We start from the raw sequence: 23,191 nt of genomic DNA on the forward strand, positions 1-23,191 counted from the left end.
TCCTCCCTATCCTCCATAAAAAAAAAAAACAGCAATTCGAATTTTAAAAAATTTCATTAAATCGATATTAGAAATTTTATAACACAAAACCGATTATGAATCAAAACGATTATGGTCGCAAAAACTAAACTCCCCCTCCTTTATCACATGTCGCATTTCCCCACCCCCTCCCTCCTCCTAAACGTGTGACGTAATTCATGGATGACCCCCTAGACTAGCACATGAAGGGCTTCGTACTGATCGATGAGATTTGACAAACTATTAAAAAATACATACATACGCAACAAATATACACATTTTATTTAAACCTCAAGTGCCTCAAAGCTTAATAAAAGTGTCCTGTCGAGCATTTGAAATGCCATATGCTGATAAATAAAAATCAACAATTCAATAACTTATCTCTTTAATATCCACTAAGCAGCCAAATATGAATAAACACGAATTGATTCTGTTACGACTATCGGAACACACACACTATTAGTGTAAATACATTAAACCACGCACACATCTATACGAATCCGTCTCACAAAGGTTTTACCACAAAGTCTGCCCAACCTTTTCAGTCTTATATAAAAGGCAAATAATAAATGTTGCCATCTATAGACCGAATTTAATGCCTATTTAAATGACAGTTGGAAAGACTATGTAAGAAAAATAAAAAAGGTAACCTTTTGCAATATAAAATGGCAACACTGGATAAAAACACGCCGGTGTCGCCATCTAGATGCACCTTCGTGAAAAGGACCCGAAAAATAAACTGTAAACATTAATTAAAATCTCATAATTCGATTAGATACAGAACTCCTTTCAAAACGATATAATATAAACAATATCATTTTCTTAATAAAGCATTATACAATTTAAAATATAATATAACATCAATGAGATATTATTTTAAGCTCTATAATTCTGTCCATCTCCATACATTTTTCATATAAACATATTATTCTAAGACTCCACACATGAAATTAGCCTAAAAATAAAATCCCAATAAATATAAATTTGTACTCAAATATAGTCTAATCTCGAACACTTTGATTTACAAAATAAAAAGTATAACGAGTGAAGTCATTCGAACCATGATTTAAGCAGCAGTCAAGATTAAAAAAAAAAATAGACAACTACATACACATTAACATAACATTCAGTTTTTCGTTATCAAATACAAACATATCGACAAGTTACTTCCTACCTTCACAATATACCTGCAATAGTGTCTTAAACAAAGAAGTACGCAAAAAATGTATGGCTCGAACGTATGTTCAATGCCATAAGGTCTTCATTGTATAAAATACTAAGGCGACGACATATTTTTTTTTTACTGTAGTTTGGCAAACTCCGCTCCGTAATATCAAGCTCATAGACAATGGAACGTACATAATTCATATTATATATAATCATTATTCATCATTATATATTTTGCTATTATCGGCAGAGCAGTTGTTTGTTTCTAATAAAATGTGTTAAGCGCCAGAGAGCGACTTATGAAAATAAAATCTTCATACATATTTACAGACAAGACATACAAAAGTAAGGAGATAGTATTGAAAGCCTAAAATCTGTGGGAATAGGTGGACAGAAGCAGATGGGCAAGTGTATTAGGGCCATCACAGACTCGCCTGAATTTAAAACCGGATTTTCGGTGCATCCTACACGGGCTTAAATGGTCAGAAATTAAGCACCGGAATCTTTATGGTCTCAGAATAAATTCAGATATCGTCTATGGCACCTGATACTTAGAAAAACCAGGTGCCACAGACAATATCGGAATTTATTCCGTGACCATAGAGATTCTGGTGCTTAATTTGTGATAATTTCAGGTAATGTGGGGTGCGCCTTCTATTGGCCAATCACGGAAGGATAAGTCACGGATATATGCCAGATAGAACTGACAGATTTTCTATGTCTATGATCAGGGAACTTAGTCAGTTCTATCGGACAGATCGTGACTTACTGACTATATAAATACATTAATCTTTTGATCGCCACACCTATCGTGTGCGACGCGTCATCCTGAATTTTGTCGTAATACACGAAGATTGATATCGTGCTGTAGCCGCGTGCGCCAGTTGACGCCTTCGGCAGTCAAGAGTTAAAAAGTTCCAATAAAAAATCCGGCTCTGAATTCAAATGTCTGTGGCTTTACGGAACTATTTCCCGTTGATATTGGTCGAGTTGTCCGTCGACCAGCAGGAAGCACTGCTGCACGAGCAGGAGGATGCGGCGCGTGCGCAGCAGGAACCGCTGGTCGAGCGCGGGCACAAATGATCACTTCGACGTCAGGAACATTATGAGTCTGGAAAGATAAGTCAATATGTTTACATGTATGTCTAATCGGAGAGGACGCACTCGGTATCAGGATGGCCGTGTAGGATTTTTATTTTGATCGGTCGCCCAAAGTACGATCGAAGTAAGTAAGTAAATATTCTTTATTGCACCAACAATTATACATTTGCTAGGAGAAGAAGCTTTGTGAACAAGGACGCGTTTATCAGGATGACCTAGTCGAGGTCGAGTTCCAGATTTATTTATTATTTTGGTCGATTAATTTTAACTGGGATCATTTCTCTAACGGTATTAAGCTAAAAGTCCACGACACTGTAAAATTGTATACTAAATTTACCATGACAACCCACTAATAATATTACATATGAATTTGGCGTTTTGTATGGAGAACTTTAACGAAATTCGATTTTTCATACAATGTAAATTTTGCGACAAATTAAACAAATCTTTGCCAGTAATCTGAGACATTTTTAAGGCACATTTTCTACCTCATACTTTTTTTTAAATCTTTCCCGTCAGAAAAATATAAGTCATTTAAATACTCGAGCCGGCAGCACATGAAAAGAGCTGTCAGCGCGGTATTCTGAATACATAAAACAATAAAACCGAGCAGTCGGTTTGTATCGGCATGGTCACGTAACGGTGAAGGTTGCGGGCGTGCCTCGCGGCTGTCGGCGCCGAGACGTGCGGCTGCCTCGCGCACTGCATTAGCGAGAAGGGAAAAGAGTCGTGCTTTTTGATTGGTTACCTGGAGTTGGGAGTCTTTGGATTCGTATAAGAGGACGCGTGTGACGTCAGGATGGCCGTGTGTGAGATTTTTTTTTACGTTAAGTGTATGAGCTTGTAGACGAGGACGCGTTTGATGTCAGGACGGCGGAGGCGAAGCTGTAAGGCGGGGACCTGAAGTGTATGGCCTTGTTGGCGAGCAGCCTGTTGGTGTCGGCGTGGTCGCGCAGCGGCAGCGGCTGCGGCGGCGCCTCGGGCCCGTCGTCGGCGAACACGTGCTGCTGTCAGGACGGCGGAGGCGAAGCTGTAAGGCGGGGACCTGAAGTGTATGGCCTTGTTGGCGAGCAGCCTGTTGGTGTCGGCGTGGTCGCGCAGCGGCAGCGGCTGCGGCGGCGCCTCGGGCCCGTCGTCGGCGAACACGTGCTGCTGTCAGGACGGCGGAGGCGAAGCTGTAAGGCGGGGACCTGAAGTGTATGGCCTTGTTGGCGAGCAGCCTGTTGGTGTCGGCGTGGTCGCGCAGCGGCAGCGGCTGCGGCGGCGCCTCGGGCCCGTCGTCGGCGAACACGTGCTGCTGTCAGGACGGCGGAGGCGAAGCTGTAAGGCGGGGACCTGAAGTGTATGGCCTTGTTGGCGAGCAGCCTGTTGGTGTCGGCGTGGTCGCGCAGCGGCAGCGGCTGCGGCGGCGCCTCGGGCCCGTCGTCGGCGAACACGTGCTGCTGTCAGGACGGCGGAGGCGAAGCTGTAAGGCGGGGACCTGAAGTGTATGGCCTTGTTGGCGAGCAGCCTGTTGGTGTCGGCGTGGTCGCGCAGCGGCAGCGGCTGCGGCGGCGCCTCGGGCCCGTCGTCGGCGAACACGTGCTGCTGTCAGGACGGCGGAGGCGAAGCTGTAAGGCGGGGACCTGAAGTGTATGGCCTTGTTGGCGAGCAGCCTGTTGGTGTCGGCGTGGTCGCGCAGCGGCAGCGGCTGCGGCGGCGCCTCGGGCCCGTCGTCGGCGAACACGTGCTGCTGTCAGGACGGCGGAGGCGAAGCTGTAAGGCGGGGACCTGAAGTGTATGGCCTTGTTGGCGAGCAGCCTGTTGGTGTCGGCGTGGTCGCGCAGCGGCAGCGGCTGCGGCGGCGCCTCGGGCCCGTCGTCGGCGAACACGTGCTGCTGTCAGGACGGCGGAGGCGAAGCTGTAAGGCGGGGACCTGAAGTGTATGGCCTTGTTGGCGAGCAGCCTGTTGGTGTCGGCGTGGTCGCGCAGCGGCAGCGGCTGCGGCGGCGCCTCGGGCCCGTCGTCGGCGAACACGTGCTGCTGTCAGGACGGCGGAGGCGAAGCTGTAAGGCGGGGACCTGAAGTGTATGGCCTTGTTGGCGAGCAGCCTGTTGGTGTCGGCGTGGTCGCGCAGCGGCAGCGGCTGCGGCGGCGCCTCGGGCCCGTCGTCGGCGAACACGTGCTGCTGTCAGGACGGCGGAGGCGAAGCTGTAAGGCGGGGACCTGAAGTGTATGGCCTTGTTGGCGAGCAGCCTGTTGGTGTCGGCGTGGTCGCGCAGCGGCAGCGGCTGCGGCGGCGCCTCGGGCCCGTCGTCGGCGAACACGTGCTGCTGTCAGGACGGCGGAGGCGAAGCTGTAAGGCGGGGACCTGAAGTGTATGGCCTTGTTGGCGAGCAGCCTGTTGGTGTCGGCGTGGTCGCGCAGCGGCAGCGGCTGCGGCGGCGCCTCGGGCCCGTCGTCGGCGAACACGTGCTGCTGTCAGGACGGCGGAGGCGAAGCTGTAAGGCGGGGACCTGAAGTGTATGGCCTTGTTGGCGAGCAGCCTGTTGGTGTCGGCGTGGTCGCGCAGCGGCAGCGGCTGCGGCGGCGCCTCGGGCCCGTCGTCGGCGAACACGTGCTGCTGTCAGGACGGCGGAGGCGAAGCTGTAAGGCGGGGACCTGAAGTGTATGGCCTTGTTGGCGAGCAGCCTGTTGGTGTCGGCGTGGTCGCGCAGCGGCAGCGGCTGCGGCGGCGCCTCGGGCCCGTCGTCGGCGAACACGTGCTGCTGTCAGGACGGCGGAGGCGAAGCTGTAAGGCGGGGACCTGAAGTGTATGGCCTTGTTGGCGAGCAGCCTGTTGGTGTCGGCGTGGTCGCGCAGCGGCAGCGGCTGCGGCGGCGCCTCGGGCCCGTCGTCGGCGAACACGTGCTGCTGTCAGGACGGCGGAGGCGAAGCTGTAAGGCGGGGACCTGAAGTGTATGGCCTTGTTGGCGAGCAGCCTGTTGGTGTCGGCGTGGTCGCGCAGCGGCAGCGGCTGCGGCGGCGCCTCGGGCCCGTCGTCGGCGAACACGTGCTGCTGTCAGGACGGCGGAGGCGAAGCTGTAAGGCGGGGACCTGAAGTGTATGGCCTTGTTGGCGAGCAGCCTGTTGGTGTCGGCGTGGTCGCGCAGCGGCAGCGGCTGCGGCGGCGCCTCGGGCCCGTCGTCGGCGAACACGTGCTGCTGTCAGGACGGCGGAGGCGAAGCTGTAAGGCGGGGACCTGAAGTGTATGGCCTTGTTGGCGAGCAGCCTGTTGGTGTCGGCGTGGTCGCGCAGCGGCAGCGGCTGCGGCGGCGCCTCGGGCCCGTCGTCGGCGAACACGTGCTGCTGTCAGGACGGCGGAGGCGAAGCTGTAAGGCGGGGACCTGAAGTGTATGGCCTTGTTGGCGAGCAGCCTGTTGGTGTCGGCGTGGTCGCGCAGCGGCAGCGGCTGCGGCGGCGCCTCGGGCCCGTCGTCGGCGAACACGTGCTGCTGTCAGGACGGCGGAGGCGAAGCTGTAAGGCGGGGACCTGAAGTGTATGGCCTTGTTGGCGAGCAGCCTGTTGGTGTCGGCGTGGTCGCGCAGCGGCAGCGGCTGCGGCGGCGCCTCGGGCCCGTCGTCGGCGAACACGTGCTGCTGTCAGGACGGCGGAGGCGAAGCTGTAAGGCGGGGACCTGAAGTGTATGGCCTTGTTGGCGAGCAGCCTGTTGGTGTCGGCGTGGTCGCGCAGCGGCAGCGGCTGCGGCGGCGCCTCGGGCCCGTCGTCGGCGAACACGTGCTGCTGTCAGGACGGCGGAGGCGAAGCTGTAAGGCGGGGACCTGAAGTGTATGGCCTTGTTGGCGAGCAGCCTGTTGGTGTCGGCGTGGTCGCGCAGCGGCAGCGGCTGCGGCGGCGCCTCGGGCCCGTCGTCGGCGAACACGTGCTGCTGTCAGGACGGCGGAGGCGAAGCTGTAAGGCGGGGACCTGAAGTGTATGGCCTTGTTGGCGAGCAGCCTGTTGGTGTCGGCGTGGTCGCGCAGCGGCAGCGGCTGCGGCGGCGCCTCGGGCCCGTCGTCGGCGAACACGTGCTGCTGCACGCGCGCGCGCACGCCCGCCTCGCCGTACGGCCCGCGCAGCCCCACCCACTGCACGTGCAGCGGGGACAGCGTCTTGCTCTTTAGGATCAGCTGCAAATTACATATATTACTAGTGTTGGTTACACAGATATAGACTGAGCTTATAGGACGACTCGCGGTCACCGCCCGTGTGGTAAACTGGGCACATATAAGATTGTACGCGCGCCGCACATACGTAGATTTCAATTATTTAGGCGGCCAAAAATATTTTTTTCTGGAAAATAGCTATACGTACAAAAGGAAATTAAAATAAACTCCTCTTGATCCGAAAAAAATATAATTATTGATTATGCAACATATTTACATCGATAAAATACAAAAAATAAAAATTATTTTTTAAATTACCAACAAAATAAAAACGTCGTATGAATTATTAGTTACAAGCATAAATATGGTAAAATATCATATATATCTATATCTTAAATATATACTTATTACAAATAAAACTACTTAAACACATATTTTACTTTGAGAGAGTTCAAAGATTATTGGCTATCTCTAGAAGTATTTGGTTTGGCAGCCATCAACATTTCTATAGTTTCAGGTAGGAATGCTTTGTGACAAGGTTTCTTGATTTGTCTGCTTGAGCTGATCAGGGGGTCTGATGTTAATAAAAGCCGAAGTATCTGTGACATTCATGGATTCTTCTGGTGGATAACATTCTTGTTTCACCTTTAGCAACAAGTCGTAGCAAGGGAAATGTTTTGGGTTTGTTGCTCTTATTATGTCATATTGCCGTCTTGAAAGATCAGCTTCCACGAACATCTGAAGTGCTTGCAGAGGCGTCAGTGGAGGTAACATGTCGTCGTCGTTATTCACTTTAGAATAGGCAGATCTATATTTGCTGGCTCGTGTCGGCGAATTAGTAATTTCTTTGAGAACTTTTGAAGCATTCCTTTGCCCAGTGTTTTGTAAAACAGATTGTGCGGCATGGATGATGACGTCATGCTTCAAAGTCGCGCGGACTTCTTCCGTTTTTCTTCTTTTGCTTCGCTCACTTAAATCTTCGAAAGATTTTGCTGGCCTACCTTGACGAGAGGCCGATTCTATCGGAATCTCGAAAGTTCCTTCTAACCAATCTCGGTTGTTTTTTAGGAAAACTTCTTCGTGTTTACTGGCTTTCATCCATCTTTTCATGAATTTGGTCTTGATATAAGAATACCTTTGCTTCAAACACTTTTTAGCATTTTCGGTGTCTCCATAACGTATCAAAAGAAAATCTTCATACGAATCGAGTTTTTCCCTTAAACTTGGTAAATTTTGTCTTTGTACCTGTTGAAACAGGTACTTCCGAGTCACTATTTTAGTACCCGAGGTACCAGACGGACCTAAAACAAAAAATAATTAGATTTAATACAATTTAGCACTAACGTGGTATTTTTCTCAATTTCGACCCCTAAGATTCAAATGCTCTTATTTGGGAAACGCGCGGGTTTCCGCGGCTAATTTTTTACTGGTATGATAGAAAAATAAGTAAAGTATAGAAAAATAAAGAAAACATTGCTCGGACGGACCCTTAAGTTAGTTAAAAGACATATTTAATTGTAAGAAACACAAAAAATCTGACTTATTGATAGAGCTATCTTTGAAAAATTAAAAGTTTATCAAAGGCAGTAGAAACTAAAAAAGTTACTATTAAAAAACATAGGTTCTTACCTGAATTACTGCAATCCATCACTGACACTCGAAAATAAGTAGTTAAAAAACAAATATGAATTTTACAAAAGTTGTAAGTTTAGGAGCGCCGAGAACAGACACGTACACGTTAAGCGACTATCGAATTCCGACTACCTGAGGGAAGCTCTTGCGCATCTACGAAGGGTGGGAGGGGGTGCCCATTGTATTCCCGGAACTGTTTACTACCTGAGTAAATGGTTATCTTATCATTAGTTTTTTTTTCGGATAGCGAGTTTTGGCCGCCTAATTAGTTGAAATCTACGTATGTGCGCCGCTTCGAACAGTAGCGCCCAAGTTTATGACCTGTCAGCAGTGTGCCGTCTGTACGAAAATAAATCATAAATTATTGAATACGTTCCCTAATAATGGTATATTACAGCGTAAAATTTTGTGGCAAGTCATCTAAGACTTCCAAATACAAAACAGGTGGAATAACATTCATTATTCATTCATTATTTTGTTGAAAATTGTTCCTTGTCCGCGGGGTTCATGTTATACTGGTCAATATGGTTGTACTAAGCAGCAACGAAGCGCCCGTCCCTTTTCGATAACTTGAAAATGCAATGTGCTATCCCTTTCACGCAAACGAATAGTGATGTGACGATGATAGTTTCGTCAGTTGTGGAACTTCGTGCTTTCGTTCGTACCATATTGTACCATTTTAAAAAATATGAAGAATACTGTGATTCTTTTTTATTTTTAATTGAGATTAATTAATATGTAGTTTTATTTATTAGGAAGTTTATCTTAGTAGGTATACGTAGTTGAATTTTTAGTTAGTAGAATGATCATTATTGAGATAGTATCAAAATAAGAAATGAAATAAAAATCCAATTTTTAGCAGGCTTTCAGAGTCTGGAACGCCCATGTGACTCCTAGTTCTAATTGTCCAAAGGCTGCTATTGCCACCAAAGTCACGGACGAGGTATAAGAATATGTGTATTTTTGAAATTCTATTTTTTAGGGTTCCATAGCCAAATGGCAAAAAACGGAACCCTTATGGATTCGTCATGTCTGTCTGACTGTCTGTCCGTCCGTATGTCACACCCGCTTGTTTCCAAAACTATAAGAACTATACTGTTGAAACTTGGTAAGTGATTTATTCTGTGAACCGCATTAAGATTTTCACACAAAAATAGAAAAAAAAAAACAATACAATTTGGGGGTTCCCCAATTTTTTTTTCATCAAACCCATACGTGTGGGGTATCTATGGATAGGTCTTCAAAAATGATATTGAGGTTTCTAATATCATTTTTTTTTCTAAACTGAATAGTTTGCGCGAGAGACACTTCCAAAGTGGTAAAATGCCCCCCCCCCCCCCCCCCCCCGTACTTCTAAAATAACAGAATGATAAAACTAAAAAAAAATAAGATGTACAGTACTATACAAACTTCCACCGAAAATAGGTTTGAACGAAATGTAGTAAGTAGTTTTTTAATACGTCATAAATGATACGGAACCCTTCATGGGCGAGTCCGACTCGCACTTGGCCGCTTTTTTAAAGTACTTAATGTTGATTTAATACTATTAAGTAATTTTTCTGTCGACTTTATTGATAACAATTTTACCTTTTTTAAAATTATGGTACCACTTGGTACCAGTACCACTTCCCATAATGAACATGTCCCATCCCTACGCATGCACGTGCCAGCGCACCATGTTTAGAGCGACCAATCGCAACGCCGTGAGCACCCGTCCCGCACCTCACGGTTTGGTGATTCGCGTCGCGAACAAAATGGCCAATATTAGGCTTCTATAGGCGGTTTTCTGTGGTTGGTTAAGACTCGAGTCCTCTGCTTTGAAACTCGACTCGGTTTTTCAGACTCACATATTAAGTCTAAACTCGAGTTCTTTTCAACTTGTTAGAGACTCGAGTCTTTTGTAGGGACTTGAATTCTTTACAGAGAACTCAAAATTTTTTGTTTGCAAAATTTCGAAATGCTTTGTCTTTAAGTAATAAATTAGTTATAGCACACAAATAATACAATAAAGCAAAATTTATTTACCTTTATTTAGGTTAAACCTATGAAATTGTTGACGGAGTCCTTATTCGGAGGCTCAATAAATTACTCGCCTCGGGACTTAAAAGACTCGGAAGTTTTTTAAACGCTGAGTTTCGTAAAAAGAGTCGAGTTCTTCAAATTCAGACTCTAGTTCCTACGAACACTATATATTACGAGTTAAATTACCTTCAAGGTGCGAAATATGACCTCGAATGATGACTCTGAAATTACGATTCTCTTGAAAGTACCTATTTATAATTTAGCTCATTAGCTAAATGAAAAATGATGCTAAATGATGTTTTATTTCATTAAATTAGGTGTTGTTCAAGGTCACTATATAGGGCCTTAACCATTGAGACACTTATATCTAAGGACGGGCCTTACGGGCAATAAGAATGGTGCTAGTTCAGTGGTGTCATTCACGAATTCGAGCCAATCGTGCAGTCTAACGCCACAACGCGATTGGTCGCAACTAGTTCCGTTAGACTGCACGATTGGCTCGAATTCGTGAATGACACCACTGAACTAGCACCATTCTTAGTGCCCGTAAGGCTCGTCCGTAGATATATGCCCCAACAGAACATCTTGCTAGATTAAAAAGAAGGTCCTTATTTTTACCTGATATGTAATCTCCCGCTGTGTGCTCTGCGTAGGATCGCGTTGGTTGCGATTCACGAACGCTTTGACGACCCATTGATGACCGAACGCGTTGAAGCGAGACGTCTCATAGTACAGTTTATGGACGAATTCTTCTGTGCGGTACGGTTTTAGCTGCAGATCTGAAAACATATGTAACATAATATGACGATTGACTAAGTCGTACAAATTAGAAAATAATTTTTAAGAAAAAAAACCGACTTCAATGAGGGAGACCGGTGAAAGAACGATTATTGTTGATTTTAGATTTCATACAATGAAATTAAAAAGACAGCGTCCTACGCCTAATTATGTAGAAAAGAAGGTAACATGTTTTTTTTGCCACTGCACCCACCTTGACCCATTTCAGATTTGCCCTATGGTTGACTGGTAAGATACCCGCAATAGGGTATTCGACTGTATTTAAGATAAATTATTTCACACCATGCATGAAATAAAGCACCAGATAATTATTAAAAAAACTAAATAGGATAGAAATATAAAAATGTGCCTTGAAACCTAACTGCTTGGCAAAGAGAACAAATTGCCAAACGTGAACTATGCATCATTGAAGAGTTCCGTTCTGTTCATCATCAGCAGTTCCACTTCATCAAATGTCATTTCTACAAATGTAAATACTTGATTTGTTAATGAAAATACTAAGATCACTATATATATATGCCTTTAACATTTGAGGAGTTCCCTCGAGTCCTCATGAACCCCATCGTCAGAACTCGAACTTGACAAAAATTTGCTTGACCTAAGTACAATTGACGGTATGTACCTACATATTACCTAGATACCTACCTCGGTTAAGAAATATATTACCGCATTAGCATCTTTTGTTGCCTTCTCCCGCTCTGCTGACACACCGACGACCTCAGCCGCACTTTAATTAGCCTTCACGCTGTATGGCACTTACCATTTATCGTGATTTTCTCATACGACAGCAAGTCAAGCACTTGCGTGTAGACCGCGTTGGCGTCCCTAGCCGCCCGCTCCCGCTCGGCGAGCACGTCGACGACCTCCGCGGCGCTCTTGCCGGGGTGCGCGCACGCCGCCTCGTGCGCGCGCGCCTCGTGCGCCGGCCCGCGCCAGCCGCAGCCGATGGAGGCGTAGCGGCAGCCCGTCAGTCTGCGCACATCGCTCTATATCAATAACACTGTCTTATCTTATACTAATCGAAATAGCCTCGCCGGTAACCTCAGTGAGACGTTGTGGACATGGGTAGTAAACGAAGACGTAGGCGAATAATTATAAGATTTATAAGCTAATCACAGAAATACATGCCCTTCCCATGGGTATGAAACAATAAGCAAATTAAGCAGTTAGTTAGGGCCATCACGTCTAGGAGGGCAACAAAATCTTAGGAATCAATCAAATACGATGAATGATCCCGGAAAGCGGGGGGCACCTTGGTCCAAAAATGCTTAGGTCGTCCGACAATGCTTTTAACGGGATTCAAATCTCCAGTTGCCTCGGCAGGGCCACTTTTTATTTATTTATAAAAAATATCGGACCAACATTAGTGTTTTACTTAAATAGGCAATGTAAGACAGTAAAAAATAATTTACTAATTAGATTTAATAAACACCTAATACTACCTATTATCTAAACTTGCCAAGTATTTATTTTACATGATTTACTTAACAAAGTCAGTAATTAATAGAACCAGACGTTACTTTGCGGAAATACATACTAATTAAAACAAAAATATTACTTCACTAATCACCGAAATAATAAATGCGAATTGAAATATCATTTGGACGAACTGCGTATTGGATGCACAGCTAACAAATCCATTAAACTAATTACACGGATTCCATTCACGTGTTTTTAGTCACTCACGCGACATACGAGTGATACGAGCGATGTCGCGTGAGTGACTAAAAACACGTGAGTGGAATCCGTGGAATTAGTTTAATGTAAGTATGTCTGAAGACAGTTTAAATTCGAATATTGTGCTAGCTAGACAATCAGTGCTACTGATAATTAAACTCTTTATACGTATATACGGCGTTTACCTGCGTATTTTTTGTATATAATTAATGTTCCCTTGCCATCGCGATAATAAAAGTACTTTTGATGGTATTTCGTTGACTAGTTATTATTTCGCGGATTAGCAGAGTAATATTTTTTTCACCACACCGACTGGTAAAGGCCCACTTGATGAGAAAATTACATTTTATCCACATGTAGGGTAAAGTAATCAGATGCAAATTTTAAGTTGTTTCCTTATGTAAGCTGGTACAAATGACTTTTAAATAATGATTTTGAATGAAATTTTTTTGGTTACGTTCATCTGGATTTGATTTGGTTTGTTTTTATTTTATTTCATAGTATTTTCCTCGCGTTGGTGTGGTGAAAATTTTTGTTTCATTCGGAGGCAGTTTGTTTAACCCTCGTGCCTTGAAACCCTCGCAACGCTCGGGTATTGATATTAGCACGAAACTATTTCTTGATTCAACAAAGACACGCATACAGACGAAGACGGAAATAACCATTAAAAATTCTACTATCTCTCAATAAAAGAGGTTTACGAATTGTCAGTGAACTAAGTCGTATATCGTTATTATAATACCTAATGATACTAATCTACTCGTAATACTGTTAGATAACAATGCAAATCATTCGGCGCGTGTTATCATTCGCCATACACGTGGACCCTCTTCATTTTCATAAACAAAGGCAAACTTCATCAGTATGGATATGGCGCATCGGAATTTCAACAACCATCACGATTATCACGAACCTGGAACGTGACGCTTTATACTTTCCTAAAGGCGTGGAGTTGTCGAGCCCATGTTATGTCGTATACGCTTTTACAGTCAATGTCGCATGATGCGACAGAAGATATAGCGTGCGGATTTTTCCTGCCCTTGCAAATATAGTCTAGTTTACGTGTTAATTTTTTATGGCATTTGCCCGTGATTAACACGAATCTACAACTTACGATATCTCCTTAACCAATATCAATATACATATGGCGATGGCGCTCGGTGGCCGAGGCATAAGTCCCAAGCTGTAGTTACGCTCCAATGCATTCGCTAATAATGTACATGACAAAGGATACGATCTTCGATGTAGCCGGTGAGCACCGAGCAGCGTGCGTGACCAAGTCGGTATACTGCTGATAGACACGTCAGTAGTCGGTAGTCATTAAAATGAGAGGTTTACATTAGAAAGTTAAATAGGTACTTTATTAATGAGCATGCATATCATCGGGTCAAAGTAAGAAATACCTTATTGCCTTCTGTATCTATTACCAACAGATATACAAACTATCTAAATATGCTACTCTTATCTCGAACAAATGCTGTTCAAAAACAACCGAGACTTTTCTGGTAAATATACTATCCGGAAACCAAACTGCCAATGACTATCTCTTTCACGCTTACTACGAACATGCAAGTGTGAATGATGCGGATTGTAGGTATAGCAGTAACGTACTAGCAGTAGACAGGCATTACATCTAAAAGGACTCACGAACGTAGGTGACACTTACAAATAATTCAATATAGGAACATATATATGAGGTATGCTCCATCCGTACTTAGTGCAAAGCTATAAAATAAGAGAACCAATTAGGAATATCCCGCAACTAAATAAAATGACCGGCCTCGTCTTAACCTGTTATCGTGGCTATTGGCGGCCTGTCGGTCATCGTACCCAAACCTAACCAGGCACGTCCTATAATCTGGATCTAGAATTAAGACACCGATTGATATCATACAATAAGATAACAGTACTTACAGAATTTTCACTGTCTAATAAAATCTAAGTTTGGGTCCCTCCCTAACGCGCATGTCGTTCTTGCTATCACTCGCTATAGTGTGCCAAAAAAAGAATGTACCTACCTACCGTAAAACAAGAAGTTTTTCTACGTGGACAATTTGTCTGAAAGCAATACTTTGCGCTGTAAATTTCCACGAAGTAAGTTGGAAATAACTGAAATACACCAAATTGTTAATATTGTAGAGAGCGAAAAAAAAAAAAACAACGGTCTTTAACTCTTGCGTTTGTGCACATACTCCACATAAAGGTCGATTAGAGCAGGAGTAAAGCTTTCTTTCGGACGATGTCTGAGCGACGTATGTACGTATACCTACAAATCATATTGTGCCCTATAATGCCGGTCTCCGCCACACTGACATTACATACAGTGATATAAAGATGGGCAATTGGCCAAATAGGTACTTACTCAAAGTAGCAGTCAAATTTCAGTTCCCAATATTAGCCCTCAAGTACCTAGATAATCTATGGTTCCATTTACACAACCGTCCGATGTTCGAAACAACGCGAAACGTAATACCTATGTTCGGCTAGTCTGCTAACATCATCATCAGTTACTTTGCAAATGTTGGAACCGAAGAATACTTTATTAACTGCTAATATCTTGCATGAAATGTAACATGATATATGTCGATAAAACAAGCACCGAGCAGTCATGCGCGTACCGACACGCAGCCACCAAGCGAACAAGCACCCCCTAGCGTTAGTTAGCGTACAGGGAGCCTTACATGTATGGTTATACGTTCCATATCGGGTATATATTGGCGAACTTGAAGATTCCACTGATAAGTCTTGAGATAGACAAGACAAGCACAGAGCCATGCGCGTATTGACTCGCAGTCACCAAGCGGAGAAGCATCCCCTAGCGTTAGTAGCGTACAGGGAGCCTTACATATATGGTTATAATTACTACATTACATATCGGAGTACATTGGCGAACTTGAAAATTTCATTGATGAGTCTTATAACATACAGACAAGACAAGCACAGAGCCATGCGCGTACCGACAAGCAGTCACCAAGCGGAGAAGCATCCCCTAGCGTTAGTAGCGTACAGGGAGCCTTACATATATGGTTATAATTACTACATTACATATCGGAGTACATTGGCGAACTTGAAAATTTCATTGATGAGTCTTATAACATACAGACAAGACAAGCACAGAGCCATGCGCGTACCGACAAGCAGTCACCAAGCGGACAAGCACCCCTTAGCGTTAGTAGCGTACAGAGAGCCTTACATGTATGGTTATACGTTACATATCGGCATAGAGTAATAAGAAGTAATAGAGTGCTCACTCCATACATCAGTTTTGGTACCAACCGGAACTCTATTTTCAACTCCTACGCTTACTCTGGTTATAATATTAGCGGGAAATCGTTGAGCATTAGACTTTTTGTTCGCCGCGATATCTATTGTTGAGTAGCAGTACTGAGAGTTCCGCTACTCGATGCTAGATGTCGACTGCGAAAATAATAAGCATTTTGGTACCAAAACTGATGTATGGAGTGAGCACTCTATTACTTCTTATTTCTCTATGATATCGGGTATACATTGGCGAACCTGAAGATTTCACTGATAAGTCTTATAACATGAGATTGATAGAATAGGATAGAAGAGAATATAATAGAATCTGTTTCATTCATAAACACACAAACACTAAATAGACACATAAAAGAGAACATGGTGAGAATAAAGTGTCACGAAATGGCCTCATCTCAGCATGTTGCTGCCAACTTCCAGCGCTGAGCTTCCGATGAGACCATCGAGTGAGAAATAATCATGGAAGGTAACAGACAAAAGGAAAGAAACATAAAATAAACCGAAATAAATTACACACAGTAGACAAGCTAGTAAAAAGAGATACAACATGACGAACATACTTAACACTAAGTTAAAATAAAATTGCACGCACAAGACAAGCACAGAGCCCTGCGCATACCGACTCGCAGTCACCAAGCGGACAATTATCCCCTAGCGTTAGTTAGCGTATAGGGAGTCTTACATATATGGTTATAATTACTACATTACATATCGGAATATACATTGGCGAACTTGAAAATTTCATTGATAAGTTTTATAGAGACAAGACAAGCACAGAGCCATGCGCGTACCGACACGCAGTCACCAAGCGGACAAGCATCCCCTAGCGTTAGTAGCGTAAAGGGAGCATTACATGTATGGTTATATACATCACTACATTACATATCGGAGTATACATTGGCGAACTTGAACTTTCTCTGATAAGTCTTATATTTAGATATGCAGAACGGCTATTCATTAGAGAAAGTAATTTAAATATTTTTGTTAATATATCGCGCACTTAAAATATCAGATCGATTGGGCAGCATGGGTAGATAGGGTAATCGAATTGTACCCGCTCTTACGAGGCTAACAATACCTATTGCTTTTAAAAGGAATATGGGTAGATATAGATACATATCAGACAGATCTAGGTAGACATATTAAGCTAAGATAAATAGATATTTATAATTCTTGATCGGAAGCGCAAAATGACTCTTTCTTTAAATTGGCAGCAAACGCATCTCTGCAAGGTTTAAAATTGGTGCCAGCATTATAGTCAACTAGTTGTTTCTGATTACATCGTTTTTTTATTCAGCTTAAAATACGCCTGAAACGATTCTGATTGTTTTCATTGCAAAACACACTCATGATTAAAACACCGCGAACAAATATCATTGAATATGAATTCAATATTGTTAAGCAGTATATGATGGTTTCTCAAGTTCGCCAAGATACACCCCGTTAAGTGTTCAGTCCAAGCTTGGTGATGCGTCCCGGTACCTCTTGCGTCTTGGCGGCAGTGGGGGAGGCGCGGAGGCGGAGGCGGCGCCGCGGGGGCGCAGCGCCGCCGCGAGCGCGTACAGCCCCTGCGCCAGGCGCCCCAGCCCGCCCCAAGAGCGCCGCGGGGCGCCCACTACTACTTGGGAGAACTTGTACTGCCTGGGGGAAGATACCATCGTTGCCACTGTTAGTCGGGTCCAGTCCACACAGAATGATTAGCCTCGCGAGGAATATGCCGCGCCAAGCAGATCGGTCTGTTTGGACTCGCCTGACTACTAATATGCAAAAAATTTTTTTCAACAATATAAGGTCTAAACGTAGTCCGTTAAATTACTGTTAGTACACTGCCTCTCTTTTTATTATGAACCCGATATTCTGTCCTAACTTTGATTCAATCTCACAATCCGTCTACCTTACTAGTAGGGTATAGGTAGGTACAGAAAACAAGAGCGAGAACGGAGTGTAAAGCTAAAGAGTGGTTTCATCGACGGAAGATCGTGAAAAGTAGAAGAGGATCAAGTAGGAGTTAATCAGGAAAATTAGCAAAGAAAGATGCAGATAAAAATGACTACAGCTGTTTTTTACCCGGCTGCCAAAGGGAGGAGGGTAACCGCCACCAACGAAAATATCTGCCTAAGTAAGATTTTGCTAAAAGGTGAACTTAACAACCAACAACCAAAATGACTATAAGTAACCCTCTGTTGGTCCCCGCCTGCGATACTTACCATCAACAACAATATTCTTGTCAATGGGCTTGTTTTCCTCTTTTGAGTGTGCAGTCGGGTTTTTTGTTTTTTTGTAATAATTAATCCATACCTATTTCGGCGAGGTATATTGTACCTACTCCTAATGAAGACCCTATATAGGCCTATCGAAATGTAAAACATCTACTTCAAGTCCGAGAAATAATACCTAAGGATCCTTGCGAGGCAAGTTAAATAACTTAAGCCCAAAAAATTTCAAAGTTATCATAGACATTATACTAGTAGTATTCACTGAAACGTAGGTATTCATTTACAGAAATCTCGCATGTGGCCTTATCTCGTTACATGCGGTCAACGTCTCCTCATACATGCCTATACTATAGATAATAGAGCAAAGACGTCGTTGCGATAACTACATGCGTTTTATTTGAAAAGTGGCCTATTACTATTACATTACCCATTATTAGAGGGTACGGAGACGGAGCGTAAGCTATTTAAAAAAGTAGGCGTCTATTCGTCGCTATTTTCTGGGGTAGCTAAGTATATAGACGCTAATTAAACTACACTGGTCATTCCTTTTATAAGGTGCCATAACGTCAGAACACTCAAAAACAGTGTTGTAAGATAACTTTATATACAAATATTTAACCACAACGTGTACCGTTTTAAAAGAATTTTGCCTAATATTTCACTATTCTATAAAAATTTTGAAGTTACGTCACTAACCTGATCTAAACCTCTTTTCATAATGCAGTCTTCTGCAAGGCCAAGTTCCTCAAAACCAAGGGAGATCTTACGGCAGTCGGTAGAGGAAGCTCACTTAGGTCTAATGACTAACCTGTCCTCACAGATCTTCTCCTCATGGTGCTGTAGAGAATGCCTCGGGAACACCTGAGCACAGTATTTGCACTCTGAAGGCAGCTCCGACACTGTCTTCTCCACCGCCAGATTCCTCGAGGCCGAGGTCTTGGAGATCTCGACGCGGCAGTTGGGGCAGGTAGCCGCCTCGTCGCGGAGGCGCGCGTCAGCCAGCAGGTGCGTGAAGCAGGGCGCGCACATCAAGTGCCCGTTGCTGCACTGTGGGCGGGAAAATGTTCAGCGGGGGATTTGGTTGGATATAACCTTTAGTCGCCCAGAAAATTGTATTTGATTAAGATTAAAAACACAATTTAATGAAAGTCCTTAAAGGCATCTGGGCGGCTAGAGGATAAGTTGCATTTTCTCAGTAGTTAGATGCCTTTCATTTCAACAGTAGTCATAGAAAATAGCTCAGCCATCTCTTTATTGATGAACATGGAGATTGTACAGCTATTATTTACAACCACAACGCTGAACAGATTACTGACAAGTGAGAAAATACAACTAATGTGATGTAGCCATAACATGTTTAATGGTATATTTGAATTAACTCTCAACTTAAACAATGTTAACTTTGGGATTAAATTTAGGTTAATTAGAGAAACTACATTTTTACATTACCAGTTACCAACATTGAATTGAACGAAATGATCGGACAGACAGACGGACATGACGAATCCATAAGGGTTCCGTTTTTTGCCATTTGGCATAGCCCTAAAAAGCACATAGAAAGGCTAAAATTATGAGCAGCACTATAATTATAACTAGAAACATAGTGTGGCTAAATGTTTTTACTTAATTTAAACCTGGTAAACACATATTGTTTAACTGCACTTTGGTAGTAAAATGCTGTTGAACAATTTATTGTAAAGTTGACATGTATTGTGAAAAGCTTGTAAGTTATATTATATGTATTGTGTGTAATCAATTATCTGACATCCAATGTGTAAACCCCTGCTAATTTCTTTGAAATACAAAGAAATTGATAGTACAGGATTTTAGACATGGGATTATATTTTCTAGTAGGTATAAAAATCTGATGTCTTGTGTCGTCTACCTCGGACCTTCATTGCATGGTCCCTGAAAGCAAACTAATGCATAGGATAACTTCTGGAACAGAAAATAAATATATTAAAGTGTTCTTAAATCTCTCTTCATAAAACAAAGAAGAATTCTACTTTTCTCTGTCAGTCAGTCTAAAATAGTTTTAGTGCTGATGATTTATTTTGATAGAAAGACTATAAATTTCTTTAAAAATATTAACTATGTGATTCAACAAAAAAATACATGAATAAAATATTATTCGTCTCACATTCACTTATCAATGAAACTGTAATAAAATAATGACACCAAACATTGTTATTTAAGAATGAAATAAATATTTAAAATTTCATAAGAACTTGAAATGTCATGAAAACAAAGAAAATTCCAGGAATGTTAAATAATCATAGGAATTGATTTTTTTTGCATATTTGTTGATGTTTGTCTGAGGGATGAGGGGAGGGTTTCTAAATGAAAAAAGGGCCAAATCTCTTAAACATTTCTTTATTCAAATGAAATGCTACAAGAGTCCATACAGCTAGGTCCATTACAACTACCTGTGTACATAGTCTAGCAGTCTTAACAATAAATACACAACTACTCGCCCAATTACACAATATGCTTTAAATTGTAATTACAGTTTAGTAATGCGCACTTCAAGGGCGGAACAAAGGGCAATGGCGCAGCAGCGCGCGCGCCTACGACTAAGACGTACATTTACAAAGGTTCATGACGCCATAACAATACTCTACGGCCACAAAATGGAGACACGCGCCGCGCGCCGTGTAGGCGTCGCCACGGCGCGCTTTGCGAGCCCGGCCTTACGTAACAAAGAGAGGATGCAATAGAAAATGTTTTGGTAAAACAGCTGATGGCTTTGTCACGGCGATCAGCTGTTTTAGGAATACCTGGTACACGGCGGCGGGCGGCAGGTCGAGGCAGACCGCGCAGCATAGGATGCCGCCCAGCCTGTGCTCGAGCTTCTCGCTCGTCTCTTTATCTAACTTTCTGCGCTTTTCGGGCAGCGGGCCCTCCTCGTTTTTCTCATCAGGAGGGGCGGCTGTGATCTCAGATTCGGTGCTCGCGGAGGGCACGGGCTCGCTCTCGGGTGCCTCGGCCATTGCCCGACGTAAACAAACACAGATTTAATCAAAACAAACGAGAACTGCACCAGATGATGAACACAAACAAAGGTTTCGTTACACTATATAGATAAAGCAAAGTACATATATAAAATTGACGTGTTTTGTTTGTATATATAGCGCCCCCCTCCACCCTGTGTGTTTTTTGCGCAACGCGACGAAACGTTCCATTTTACGTTACTTGACAGATAGAGCAGTTTTGAGAAACGTTTACCGGTTTTATTTGATGAATAGTCTAATAGAACACAAAGACCAACATTAGAAAAAAAAAAATATTGCCAAATATGGTTTCATACGTAGTTTCATATTAAAAATTAAATCTAACCCAGATTTTGTATATTGAAAAATGCTGTTTATATAAATTATAGAGGTACAATAAGAATAAAGATGAAATAGTAGAGCCGGCAGATGACCGAACGGGATGCTCTTATGGAACTTTCAATAGGAGTAGCAGAGAAAGTGCTATGATTGTTTGTCCTTGTTACAATTTCTGTTTAGTCCCCCAGTCCTTATGGTGGGCAACAAATAATCCGACCAAATTACGTAGGTTGGTTTTAATATGTTGTTAGGAATGTTAAAACGTGTTTTTAATTTGGCGCATTGCCTATGTTCTATCTCTTACGGGCGCACGTGTATAGCAGAGATCTGATCACCAAATGGTTGATCCTACCATCTATGACCGCAATATTACATTGTTAATGTTAATATTAAATTGAGTAAAATGTAATATCCTTCTAATATCAGTTGAGTTGATAGTAGTAACATAGTATCTAATTCCAATATGCAATGTTAGTGATAACATATTAAATGAAGTAGTAATCAGTATGATAGAAACTAAAAACAAAACATTGATTCTATTAAATATTTAATACTTATGAAAAAGACATAAAGCAGAGAATTACAATAAAGGTATCCACAGTTAGTTCTCCACAGGCATTTACATTTACAAGTACTGGTGGTGCAGATGCCGGCGGCCCCTGGTGAACCCTGACATGTGCTATGTGCAGGCCCTGAATGCACCCACCGCCCAAGCTATTTGTCTCATAAATGTGCTGAAAAGTCTAACCTCACACTGCACAGTTCAATTTTCAAATACATTATTCATGCAATCAGATTTTAGGTTTCTTAGGCAAAGATCCAAAAGCAGATATAACTGTCCCTTTGGTACCGGTTACATTGCTAGTGAGCGGCTGCTGCAGCAGGCCAGGCTGTTTTATGGTTGGTTTGGATCCAACATTAGGTGCGGCCTGGTCCCATTTTGATTTCCGCTTCTTCTCATCATCACTCTCTGATTTCTTGGCCACTCCAGATATGAAATCTATCTTAGCTAGCTTTTCTTTCTTTTCCTTTTCTCTCCTGTCCATTTCTAGCTTTTGTACCTTAGCCAACTCATCATAGTAAGATTCTTTACCCCATTTCAAAGGGTCATAGATTTCAGGTGGATAGTTTGTATCCAGTTCATTGATATCACAAAACTGAATAAGTTTCTCATAGATACTAGGATTTCTGAAGTTTTTCTTATCCTGGATTATTCGGTTCATGTCAAGACCTTCTGTGAGCATACGGTTGTAGAACTTGGCAATCGTTTCTTGGAGCTCCTTTGGGCACTTGCCGGGGGGCTCGGGGGGAATGCTGGCGCCGTCCTGCGAGTCATCGGGATCGGAGCGCGGCACCGCCTCGTCCGTGTCCGTCTCCATGGAGAGGCGCCGCATGTCGTCCTGGCTGCCTGGAGCGGGAGAAAGCGCTTCTTCGTCCGACACCATCGTTTCGTCCACGTAGGACACTAGCTGCTTCTTGGGGCTGATAGGCGCTGACGCCGGGCCGTCGCCGTCCGTGGCACGCCGCGGACTCGGCGGCGCAGAGTGAGTTCTGGCCTCATCCTTCTCGGGGGTCTGCTCCTCGATGTCTTCCTCGCCCTCGGAATCAGTATACGTCGCTGTGAGAGAAGCTAAGGCTTGGGACGTCATGGTGAGTTAATATTTGAGAGTAAAACACAATGAGGACATTTAGGCAATTTTACATAAAGTTTTTAAAAAAATAGTAAAATGCCATGACAAAATATGTTAACGTGAACGTCAAACATGCAAACACTTTGACAAACTTTTTTTAATGCGTTTAGGAATTGCATTGAAAAGGATGATCACTGATT

At 43.4% G+C, this 23,191-nt stretch overlaps 2 protein-coding genes across 3 annotated transcripts; both read right to left on the minus strand.

The window, feature by feature from the left end:
• Positions 1-386: 386 nt before the first annotated feature.
• LOC133527460 (zinc finger TRAF-type-containing protein 1-B) lies at positions 387-21,317 on the minus strand. 2 transcript variants are annotated; one of them, XM_061864483.1, is made up of 7 exons: positions 20,809-21,317; positions 18,840-19,078; positions 17,298-17,456; positions 11,623-11,834; positions 10,683-10,843; positions 3,187-6,434; positions 387-2,296 (listed from the first exon to the last, which is right to left on the minus strand). In XM_061864483.1, exons 1-6 carry the CDS (start codon positions 21,019-21,021, stop codon positions 5,907-5,909), a joined length of 1,512 nt encoding a protein of 503 aa, XP_061720467.1. In that variant the 5' UTR covers positions 21,022-21,317; the 3' UTR covers positions 387-2,296; positions 3,187-5,906. The 2 variants fall into 2 exon arrangements, with proteins under 2 accessions (XP_061720467.1, XP_061720468.1); XM_061864484.1 differs by lacking the exon at positions 17,298-17,456 and having other exon boundaries at positions 20,809-21,314.
• A 573-nt stretch (positions 21,318-21,890) lies between these two features.
• On the minus strand, positions 21,891-23,158 carry LOC133527469 (SAP30-binding protein). The gene has a single exon (XM_061864494.1). It carries the CDS (start codon positions 23,007-23,009, stop codon positions 22,152-22,154), a length of 858 nt encoding a protein of 285 aa, XP_061720478.1. The 5' UTR covers positions 23,010-23,158; the 3' UTR covers positions 21,891-22,151.
• Positions 23,159-23,191: the final 33 nt, after the last annotated feature.

The sequence above is a fragment of the Cydia pomonella genome, chromosome 18 (genome assembly GCF_033807575.1).
Source record: "Cydia pomonella isolate Wapato2018A chromosome 18, ilCydPomo1, whole genome shotgun sequence".
Classification (NCBI taxonomy): Eukaryota; Metazoa; Arthropoda; class Insecta; order Lepidoptera; family Tortricidae; genus Cydia; species Cydia pomonella.